The following is a 12,319-nucleotide window of genomic DNA, read 5'->3' as shown; positions in this document are numbered from 1 at the left end:
TGATGATGATTTTGACCAAAAATGGTAATGTTGAAGTAGTGAGGAGGAACACACCGCAGGACACATAACACAGACCTTTTATTTAGGAAAACACTTCATAAACAGATTTACAGACATATATATATATATATATATATATATATATATATATATATATATATATATATATATATATATATATATATATATATATATATATATATATATATATATATATATATATATAGTTGGAGCCCTTTTAGAGCAGAAAAGCGAACAGCGGCGGGTCTCTGAGGACTCGGTGTTCCATGTTTGTGTGCGGGCCGCTTCCTGTAGCGCTACTTCCTGTTTGAACAGATGATGTCATTGTGCTGGAGACACTGCCAGCCGAGTCACTAATTAGTCTGCATTCATTGTTCTAATTATTGATTATTCATGCTGCTTAATAAGCGTATAAAACACCGAAACATTCTTAAATCAAGACACATTTAGTGCAGCATCAAAATGACCTCAGATATTAAGTCTGGTTTAAAATGATTACAATTATAAGTGAGTTCATGCTTAAAACAAACAAAATTGGGTCAAAAATAAATATAAAATAAATAACTGCCGATTGAGTCAGAAAAATAACCTTAATTCAAAGGCAAAACTTTTTTTCTGCCCGATATTTGTTCTTGTTTTAAGCAGAAACTCACTTAATTTTAATAATTAAGGCTTAACATCTTCAGTCATTTTGCGTCTCCACTAAATATATCTAGATTTAAGAATGTTTAGATATTCGTGCTGGAAAATAAGGCTACGATATTGAGGAAGAAGCTCATTTTTTGCGGTTCAGACCACATGTGAGATTCCCAACAACACGTCTAAATAGAAATTTGAATATTGCCTAATTTTACCCAGTAGTTTTCGCAAACCTAAAAGTGATGTCAACGAGATAGAGCATTTCCTTTTCAGTTTATCATGCAAATACTTGTTTTGGTATTTTATATTGATGTGTGTCATGATGATGATGACCTAAAATGGTAATGCTGAAGCAGTGAGGAGGAACACACACCGCAGACACACGTAACACAGACCTTTTATTTAGGAAAATACTTCATAAATAGATTTACACAACAGCTGTGGTATAGTTCCTTCATATAGTAGTGGCAGCTCATACATGACGTGTGTGTGTGACTGTGGGTTGTGTCATGTGTGTGTGTCTGGAAAGCAGAAGGTCCGTGACTCAGACTGATAGGAGGAAGCTCCTTTCAGTATCGCGTCAAACACAACTCTATTAATATCCGTGGTGATGATGTGCGCTTCCCTCGCCCGGGATCTCCCGTCTATCTTTATCCTCGCTCATGATATACACACCAGGGTCGAACTTATTCCAGGCTGGAAAGTCTAAAAAAAGACCAAACAAACATTGCGGTGTGTGTGTGTTTATGTGTGCGGAGCTAAACTCGATCGCCAGTCAAACACGGCTCAGGGTGACTGAGGCTGAGTAAATCAGGAGAGGAAACCGAGCTCAACAACAGGAAAGTGGTGCAGGTGTTCCAGTCAAACGCTTCCTCTGTCCGATGACATTCCTTCGGCTAATGCACAACATGCTCTAGATCTCTCTCTGTCCAGTGCATCTAGTGTCTGCACCATGTTTTGCATCGGTCAAGGGCGGTTTTGCAATATGCAAACATATCGCAGGTTCATTTCACTCCAATACTCACAAATCACAGTCAATAAAGTGCATGCAATATACATCAGAAAGTGTAGTGTTGCTGCCGACTCGTGCGGTTTGAGTCATGCAAGAGCTTCTTCAGGGTTCATGTTTATACAGTGTATAAGTGTTCAGTTCACTCACCTAAAACCATTGAGTAAACCCGTTGCCTTAAGATTATTAAGTAAAAAAACGTAATTCTTAATTACAAAAATTAAGTTATGTGAATTCTTACTTAATTTTATCGATTAAGCATGACGATAACTTAATAATTTTAAGGCAACGGGTTTCCTCAATTTTTTTAAGTCAGCTCAACTAATCACTTTTTACAGTGAATGTTTCGTGCAGTTATGCTGGTGCACTTCACATTGGATCTGTTCCTGATCACCCACGCATCCCATACTGAAACCCGGGGTCATGCATGCGGCACTGGTCAGGTGAGAACGCTCTGGTTTCTTTTCCCTCTTTCCTCTTTAGACTCAAGCTTTGATGCCTCTTTTGAACCTGTGCCTCTTCGAGTGACAGAGCTTTAACGTGACGGCCAGCGCCAGCGCCATTCCCAGCGCAAGCACCACGATCACGCTGATCCACAACACTTTCCCGTCGGCGGACTCGCAGTGCTCCGGCTTCACGGCGCTCATGCTGATCTCCACGCTCTCCGAGTCTTGGGAATACCAGCACGTGGCTCCGGAGAGATCCGGCACCGTGAGTCTCTCCTGCCGGAGAAGCGTGAGGAGGTGCGGGTTCATGCAACAGCTCAACGGGTTCGATCCCACGTATAAAGTTCGGAGCGTTTCTTGCAGCGTTACTTCATAAAGCGTTACCAAACTGTTGTTTTGCAGGTTTAATGACTCGAGGGAGGAATCCCCGCTCCATAGGGAGACTCCCGTGAGCCGGTTCACCGACAAATCCAAGGATTTTAGATTCTGGAAAAGAGTGAAGTCAATTGTTAGGGATTGAAGTTGGTTTCCCTTTAGAGAGAGATGGGAAAGAGACGCCTCCAGACCGGAGAACGACGACGGGATGATGTCAACGCCGGGATTCTGGGATAAATCCAGGATTAGCAACGGGCTTCCCTGGAACGATTCCGGTGGAACCAAAAACAACCCGTTATCCGAAAGGTACAGATACCTTAGAGTCGGGATTGAGGAGAGATGGACGCAGCCGAAACTCGGATTTCCCGAAGGAGAGCAAATGCTGAGCTGGTTCTGCTGAAGATGAAGGCTTCGGATGTTGGGAAGCCTGAGGAAAATCCCGGCGTCTAAGGTTTGGAGAGCGTTTCCCTCGAGGTGGAGCTCGTGTAACGCGGCCAGCGCGTTCAGCCCGAAGGAAAGGTTCTGGAGATTGTTGGAGCTGATGTCTAGTGTCTCCAGAGAGTTCAGGCCGGCGTCCACAGTGAAGCTTTCTAAACAGTTGTTGCTGATGTTCAGGGTTTCCAGCGCACTCATACTGGCGAAGAACGAGGGAGGAACCGCTTTCAGCTGGTTGAAGCTCAAGTCCAAGTAAAGCAAGCTGGGAAAATCCTGGTGCCTCTTACTGACGCACAGTGAAAGAGGTTTATCAGGATCAGTCAATAGATATCCACCGTCCTTCAGGTTCTCCAGCTCTTCTAATGGACCGGAGCAATTTACACTCCTCAGGAGATTCCTAGACAAGTCCAGGTATATGAGCTTGTTCCTTTGGGGAAGGACAGGGAAGTAGAGGATTTTGTTTTCTCTCAAGTCCAGATACTGAAGCTCGAACTCCTGATCCGATTCGTCGGCCTGGAAGTTGGTCAAGCTGTTTTTGCTCAAGTTCAGCGTTCTGAGCTGGACGAGGTTGAAGTCCGTAATGCACGAGATGGAGTTCATAGACAAATCGAGATCGGAGAGTCCCGCCAAGGACTCGAACGCTCCTTCTTCGATCTCTATGATTACGTTGTTGTGTAAGTCAATGTTCTTTAAAGCTTGAGATCCGTTGAATGTGGATCGGCCTATCTTAGTGATGCTGTTCCCATCCAAAGAGAGGTTGGTGAGAACCGGGGCGTCGTTCAGGAAGAAGTCGCTCATGTCCGTGAACAACCCGTTTCTGGATAGATCCAGTCGGCGCACGGATGCGAGCGTCCCCACGTGTGTTTTCAGAGACGCGTAGAGATCCAGGGAGTTTTCCGACAGATCCAGCTCCTCCAGAAGGCTCATGTCTTGGAAGAGTCCCGGCTGGATGAACTGGATCTTGTTTCCGTGAAGGTTGAGATGTCGGATGGTGGAGGATGGCGGCAGGTCTCGGTCCGTGAGGTTCTGGAGGAGGTTTCGGGACAGATCGAGCCGGTGGATGGTGTCCGGGATTTGCTTCGGGATCCGTCTAAGGTTCAGATTGCTGCAGTCGAGGTCCTCCTGGAGCTGGAGAAGAAACAGTGCTATTAGTCAACATCAGCCAGGGTTTCTTCATAGGGGTGGCTCACATTTATTTGTGTAAAGTTTGCAACACACTTTGGTTAAAATTCAACCTCAATGGTTGTGTAAAACAACAGCCTTTTTACCTTCTCAAAATCAGCTCTTTTCCCGTTTCAGTGCATGTCTCTTTAAATGATAATGAGGTGCATGTCTCTTTAAATGATAATGAGGTGCATGTCTCTTTAAATGATAATGAGGTGCATGTCTCTTTAAATGATAATGAGCAAATTCCCCCCCTCTTCCGTGGGGGGTGTCGACACAAGACACGTAAAGTGATGCCTTGGCAGACAGTGTACAAACGGCTAAGGGCGGAAATATGCTAATACGGGACAGTCCGTCTGTGTTGTGGGCGGAGCATGAGCATTATGACATCATATTGCTCAGAAAATCCAAACGGCTTAATTTTTGAGAGTATAAAATAATGACTTCCTTCCTCTCTATGGTGATCAAGCCATTTTGGGGATGAGCTCATCCTAGAATATATATATTAGAGTGGAATCTGACTACAGTTTCTCACAAAAGCAACATTTTCTGAAAAAATATCTTCATTCAAACAGAAACAAAATACTTTTTTTCTTACCCCATTGGTAGATGATTTGACTTGTTTTAAGCAACAACTCTCTTATAATATCTTATGGCATTCTCGTACTTTAGTAAACGCATCCTGATTTAAGAATTTGGACTGGAAAAGACAAAAATACTAAGAAAAGCATGTTTTGCAGTGTGATCCACCACAGGTTAACATGCATGACATCATCCGCTGTTTCCTGGAATATTCCGACACAATGGAGCAGTTTTCCTGCGTGCCGAAGACTGAAGCTCATCTATAGGCCACGCTCCTCACTCGGGGCAGGTGCAGGAGTTTCCCTCGGCACCGGGACTAACCCTACATCTCCGGCAGAGATCGCCAGAGGATGGAGACATCATGTGTTTCATCCCACACACACTTCCTCACTGATGTCCACTCACAGACTTCCTGAACTCATCCTGAACTCTCTGACCTGGCATGATCAGTTCAACAGAAGTGACTGGATGCTTCTCCATAACATGACTCACTTGGTCTTTGCTAACAAGAGTGCACTATAGTTCATTTATGCAAGTGAGGAGAGCAAAATTGTGTAAACTGTGACATATTACACCCAATAATTCTTCATACAGCGACTACCAGTAACAAGATGATTCGACACTTTGAGCTGATCATGTTCTGCTGAAGTGTTTTGTCTTTAATTGCTAATGCTCTTTTCACACACAGACTGAACACAATGAAGCATTGCTTGGTGATTGGTTGAGCTAAACTGGTGTTATCTAATTGTGTAGTTAAATTTAACAGCTGACAGATATTCAACATAATTCATGTGTGAGACAGTCTAACAGAAGGACGGACAAAACCAGTCAAATATCAACTGAGTTCTGCTCATATTTCATTACCGTTCTCTAAACTATAGCGAATAAACTGATAATGTGAGAAATGTTGAAGGTGTGTGTTAATTAAAGCTGAAGCGTTCTCTAAACCCTGAGTGAAGAGTCTCCAGTTGTCATGTAGAGCTGTAAAATGATTATAGATTTAATGAGAATGTTCTCTGTCTCGGTTTCCAGCACAAATATCTAAAGATTCTTAAATCAAGACACATTTACTGGAGAAGAAGCAAAATGAGTGAAGATCTTGTTTGTGAAAAATGCATCAAAATGAAGTGAGTTTGTGCTTAAAACATCAAGAACTAATATCTGGAGTCTGAAGAATCATCTCGATTTCCCTTTGAATGAAGTTTATGTTTCTGACTCCACTGGCAGATATATTATATATAAGCATAAACTCACGGCATTTTAATCATATTTTCTCAGTAAACATTTTCACTCATTTTGTTTCTCCACACTGAAAAAAAAAAAAGTCAAATTTACTTCATTTTTCTTTCGCAACTGCGTGCAGATTTCTAAAGTAATTTCACAAATGGAATTAACAAAGAAAATAAGTAACTTTAACTCGTCCAGTAAAAGGTTGAGTCATTTCTACTTTTAACTCAAAACAAAATCTTATTTTCCCTTTGATTAAGACAACTGGTCACACTTTACACTAAGGTTCATTAGTTCACATTAATACATGCATTTACTAACATGAGCAATATCTGTTAATCTTTGTTAACACTAGCTCATACAAATACAGCTGTTCATGTTAGTTAATGTTCACAAATACAACCTTTGATTTTAATAATTTATTAGTAAATGTTCAAATTAATATTAACTAAGATTATTAAATGCTGTAGAAGTATTGTGCACTCTTAGTTAGGGTAACTAATGTTAAGGAATGAACATTATTGTAAAGTGTTTTAAGCACAAACTCGCTTCATTTTGATGCATTTTTCAGAATGCAAGACTATCCGCTTAATTTAAGTTTGCTTTGATGTTTGTACTGGAAAAGTGAGTTAGAAACTCGTTCTCCGCTGTGCAAGACTCCACCGCTCTGAGACTCTACAGACTATCCAAGCTAAAGTCCATTTATTCTATTTGAGACTAACAGTTGAGATCTCACTAGTGTTTGTTTCTGTCCTACATGTGGACAAGTCCGTTTCACTCGAGCAACTGAGACACACACACACACACACACACCTGAGAGTTCAGCCAGAGTTAGTGAGAGATGATCAGACACTCACCTCTCGACAGGCCGAAGCCTCCGCTGGACGTCTGAAGGCCGAGACCGGCTGGACCACGAGCATCAGTATCCAGAGACACGGACCCATGATGCTGCACACACACACACACACACACACACACACACACAGATGAAGCAGAGCATGACGTCACACTGAGCCAGGGCACGTCACAGCTTCTGTTTTTAGCTCAGATGTGGAAACATGTGTCACCGTCTCTAACATGATCTAGTTGAACAGAAACACCCACATGTTGAGAAATATAATAATCATCGTTTCCACATTGTGTTCAATATATATCAGAGAACGAGCGATTACTCATCCTGCGCCAATCAAAGACGAGAACAACCGCAAGATCGGAAACAAAACATTAGTCTGACTACTCAGCTTTATTTCTACAGCAGAGACTCAACAACAGTTCAAGCGAGTCAGATCAAACACTGTGTAAAGATCATCGGCTATGAGGCTCAGTTTCAGTGCTCTTACTCGAGCGCACATCTGAACTCTGGTAAAGCTGGAGCTATGGAGGAGCAGAAGGGCTGAATATTGAGTCCTGCTTACTGAAACAGTTATCACAACTTTTTTTTTTTCAAAAAACTTTGTGCTTAAACACAGAAGAGATATCTGCCAGTGGTGTCAGACACACAAACTGGTGACTCGTCTAAAGAGAAAACAGGGTTATTCTCCTGAGCTCTCCGGCAGATTTCTGCTGTTTTAAACACAAACTCGACTCGTTCGCTTCTCAGTGACTCCAGGAGGAACATGTGTTGCAGTGCAAGATCATCATTCAGCCCAGTAACTCATCAAACATCAGCTGTAGTGTGTGTGTCATCGCAGCGCTGCTTCCTCAGAAGTGTTGCCTCAGTAGTGCAGTGTGTGTGTGTGTGTGTGTGTGTTACCTCAGTAGTGCAGTGTGTGTGTTACCTCAGTAGTGCAGTGTGTGTGTGTGTGTGTGTGTGTTACCTCAGTAGTGCAGTGTGTGTGTTACCTCAGTAGTGCAGTGTGTGTGTTATCTCAGTAGTGCAGTGTGTGTGTTACCGCAGAAGTGTGTGTTACCTCAGTAGTGTAGTGTGTGTGTTATCTCAGTAGTGCAGTGTGTGTGTTATCTCAGTAGTGCAGTGTGTGTGTTACCGCAGAAGTGTGTGTTACCTCAGAAGTGTTACCCCAGTAGTGTGTTACCTCAATATTAGTGTGTTACATCAGTAGTGTGTTACCTCAGTAGTGTGTTACCTCAATATTAGTGTGTTACCTCAGTAGTGTGTTACCTCAGTAGTGTGTTACCTCAATATTAGTGTGTTACATCAGTAGTGTGTTACCTCAGTAGTGTGTTACCTCAATATTAGTGTGTTACCTCAGTAGTGTGTTACCTCAGTAGTGTTACCTCAATATTAGTGTGTTACCTCAGTAGTGTGTTACCTCAATATTAGTGTGTTACATCAGTAGTGTGTTACCTCAGTAGTGTGTTACCTCAATATTAGTGTGTTACCTCAGTAGTGTAGTGTGTGTGTTATCTCAGTAGTGCAGTGTGTGTGTTACCGCAGAAGTGTGTGTTACCTCAGAAGTGTTACCCCAGTAGTGTGTTACCTCAATATTAGTGTGTTACATCAGTAGTGTGTTACCTCAGTAGTGTGTTACCTCAATATTAGTGTGTTACATCAGTAGTGTGTTACCTCAGTAGTGTGTTACCTCAATATTAGTGTGTTACCTCAGTAGTGTGTTACCTCAGTAGTGTGTTACCTCAATATTAGTGTGTTACATCAGTAGTGTGTTACCTCAGTAGTGTGTTACCTCAATATTAGTGTGTTACCTCAGTAGTGTGTTACCTCAGTAGTGTTACCTCAATATTAGTGTGTTACCTCAGTAGTGTGTTACCTCAATATTAGTGTGTTACATCAGTAGTGTGTTACCTCAGTAGTGTGTTACCTCAATATTAGTGTGTTACATCAGTAGTGTGTTACCTCAGTAGTGTGTTACCTCAATATTAGTGTGTTACCTCAGTAGTGTGTTACCTCAATATTAGTGTGTTACCTCAGTAGTGTGTTACCTCAATATTAGTGTGTTACCTCAGTAGTGTGTTACCTCAATATTAGTGTGTTACATCAGTAGTGTGTTACCTCAGTAGTGTGTTACCTCAATATTAGTGTGTTACCTCAGTAGTGTGTTACCTCAGTAGTGTTACCTCAATATTAGTGTGTTACATCAGTAGTGTGTTACCTCAGTAGTGTGTTACCTCAATATTAGTGTGTTACATCAGTAGTGTGTTACCTCAGTAGTGTTACCTCAATATTAGTGTGTTACCTCAGTAGTGTGTTATCTCAGTCGTGAATTTGCTCAATATTAGTGTGTGTGTGTGTGTGTTAACTCAGCAGTGTGTTTGCTCAGTATTAGTGTGTGTTAGCTCAATATTAGTGTGTTACCTCAGTAGTGCATGTTACCTCAGTAGTGTGTTACCTCAATATTAGTGTGTTACCTCAGTAGTGTGTTATCTCAGTCGTGTATTTGCTCAATATTAGTGTGTGTGTGTGTGTGTGTTAACTCAGCAGTGTGTTTGCTCAGTATTAGTGTGTGTGTGTGTGTGTGTGTGTGTGGGTGTGTTACCTCAGTAGTGTGTTTGCTCAGTATTAGTGTGTGTGTGTGTGTGTGTGTGTTACCTCAGTAGTGTGTTTGCTCAGTATTAGTGTGTGTGTGTAAGCTCAATATTAGTGTGTTACCTCAGTAGTGTGTTTGCTCAGTATTAGTGTGTGTGTGTAAGCTCAATATTAGTGTGTTACCTCAGTAGTGTGTTTGCTCAGTATTAGTGTGTGTGTGTAAGATCAAATATTAGTGTGTTACCTCAGTAGTGTGTTTGCTCAGTATTAGTGTGTGTGTGTAAGCTCAATATTAGTGTGTTACCTCAGTAGTGTGTTTGCTCAGTATTAGTGTGTGTGTGTAAGATCAAATATTAGTGTTACCTCAGTAGTGTGTTTGCTCAGTATTAGTGTGAGTGTGTAAGATCCTATTAGTGTGTTACCTCAGTAGTGTGTTTGCTCAGTATTAGTGTGAGTGTGTAAGATCCTATTAGTGTGTTACCTCAGTAGTGTGTTTGCTCAGTATTAGTGTGAGTGTGTAAGATCCTATTAGTGTGTTACCTCAGTAGTGTGTTTGCTCAGTATTAGTGTGTGTGTGTAAGATATTAGTGTGTTACCTCAGTAGTGTGTTTGCTCAGTATTAGTGTGAGTGTGTAAGATATGAGTGTGTTACCTCAGTAGTGTGTTTGCTCAGTATTAGTGTGTGTGTGTGTGTGTAAGATCATATATGAGTGTGTTACCTCAGTAGTGTGCTTCTCCAGTGCTGTCCTCTCTCATGCTGCTCTCCTCAGTCTGGCTGAAGCTCAGGACTCTCTCTCTCTCTCTCTCTGCTCGATACACATCCTGTGAGAAGAAGAATATCCTGCAAATACTCACTTGTTTTTTCCTTCTGAGCTCATGCTTGGGATTGGTCAAATCTGACCTCCCTCCCTCTCTCTCTCTCCCTCTCTCTCTCTCTCTCTCTCTCTCTCTCTCTCTCTCTCTTCCTAAAACTCGTTAAACGCGGTTAACTGTGAGTGTGTAGTAAATGAACATCCCTTCACTCGAACAAGTTTAGCCTCCACAGCTCCTCATGACAGGTTATCGCCATGTCAGCAGCGAGTGTGTGTGTGTGTGTGTGTGTGTGTGTGTGTGTGTGTTTGAGTAATGCCCTGTTTCTGTTCAGATTCAGATTTGCTGGTTTGGAAGGATTTACGCGAGAGTCGTTTATTTCAGTTTATTTCTATTCTATTTTCTATTTTGATTGCATTCATTTGTAATTATAATGTTTTTTTCACTTTATTGTCTTTTTTAGTGTTGCTTTACAGCAGAATTTGAATTTCTCATATTTGATTGTTTTGCATCATTGATTCTGTTATTTTCCTGAAGCTGCTTTGAAACTATTGTATAAAGCGCAATAGAAATTAAGCTGAATTCCAAGTTAACGTCGTTTAAAATAAACCTGTTGAGTAGTTAAAGCAAATCGCTGCGTCACTGTGTGTGTGTGTGTGTGTGTGTGTGTGTGTGTCTCATATGACCGCGTGTTCCCACGGCATCTTCAGGGATTCCCGGGATTCATTCAGGATTCCCGCTGGAAAACTTTTGCCCTTTCCTCAAGCCCTTTGCTTTTGGTTTTTATTTCAGTTTTTCCCCGTAAAGTTCATCCTCTGTCGAGTCAAAGCAGTAAACAGAAACTTTTAAATAAATTGTTTAAGTGGGCTAATGCAAAAAATAAAAACCCACAAAAAACCCTCGAGTTGACATGTTTATAATAAGCAGGTGTGTGTATAATACACTAAATGTAACAATAACACACCCATTGTCAACAGAACACGGATAAAAAATAGTTAATGATTCGCTAGCAAGAGAAAAAGATAAATGAGAAAGATAGGAGGAAAAAACGCATTAAACTGTGTGTGTTTGTGTTCGCGCCACTCGCTGACCGTGAACGCGCTTTACAAGATCTTTATTGTCATCTGTAGGCCTACTTCAGTACAATTACATTATTATTTTTGTACATTCTGTGATATTTTCATTTTTCTTAGGCCTCACTTTTTTAAGGAAATGTAGGGGATCTGGCTCTTCTTAATCTGTTTCTCTTCACAGGATAAGGATAATAATAACTATAGGTCACACGCCGCCATCTACAGGTCAGAAACACGCATTACATCACGAGAAAGACGAGTGGAAGGGCATAACAAACAACACATGTAAAATAATTCACAATAAAGGACAATAAAAATAAGTACACAGTATGAATAATAAGAAACAATGCACAATATGAAAAAAATAAACTATTTCACAGTATAATAATAAGGATGTAGTGCAGGTAATGATCGAGTGACAAACGGTGTAATGAAGTATTCACAAGTAGATAAATGATAAAACAGTTGTGATGCAAAATAACTCGTTGACTAAACTATAGTTAAGATCAAGATGTATTTAGAGTCATTCCTGGGATTCGGTAATATGTTTAAACTGGTGGCTAACCAAAATTAAATTAAGCTTCTCGCAATACTTTGGTGTGTCCCATTATAATTGATAAAAAATAATAATTATTGCATTTAAATTATTTTTTATCATAAAAATTATGTTATTTCTATCGTACACTAAGCATTTTGTCACATCCCTGAGGCACTTAACTGAATTTGTACTTCACCCCCCAACAGGCTGATCAAGGACCACCTCGCTCGACATTATCCCGCTTATTACATGGCTACCTACCAAATAAATAAATAAATTTGACACAAAATATTGATTTAAAAAGGAGTTTATTGATTTAAAAAACGATTGTATTGCTTCCGCTAAAGAAAATAGTCCGTTCCGCGTCCATAGCAAACGCGCTTGTTTTTTCATGGCAACGGTTTCTACATTAGAATTCAACCCAAGCCGTGAAATAATTGTTAATAATTTATTATTATATTTCATTAAAAAAAAAAAAAAAAAAAAAAAAAAACAGTCTGTAAAGTCTAAACTCAGCTCCGTCGTGACAACCATTCCCCCGCCCATACTGATTTAGGC

At 40.7% G+C, this 12,319-nt stretch overlaps 1 protein-coding gene across 1 annotated transcript; it reads right to left on the bottom strand.

Annotated features, from left to right (window-relative positions):
- Nucleotides 1-265: 265 nt before the first annotated feature.
- lrrc32 (leucine rich repeat containing 32) lies at nt 266-10,268 on the bottom strand. The gene is made up of 3 exons (XM_079860654.1): nt 10,060-10,268; nt 6,756-6,846; nt 266-4,053 (listed from the first exon to the last, which is right to left on the bottom strand). The coding sequence occupies exons 2-3, from the start codon at nt 6,840-6,842 to the stop codon at nt 2,155-2,157; spliced, it is 1,986 nt and encodes a 661-aa protein (XP_079716780.1). The 5' UTR covers nt 6,843-6,846; nt 10,060-10,268; the 3' UTR covers nt 266-2,154.
- Nucleotides 10,269-12,319: the final 2,051 nt, after the last annotated feature.

This window comes from Squalius cephalus (assembly GCF_949319135.1).
Source record: "Squalius cephalus genome assembly, chromosome: 24".
NCBI lineage: Eukaryota > Metazoa > Chordata > Actinopteri > Cypriniformes > Leuciscidae > Squalius > Squalius cephalus.
The sequence above is the reverse complement of the archived record's forward strand: the minus strand, read 5'-3'. Positions and strand labels throughout refer to the sequence as shown.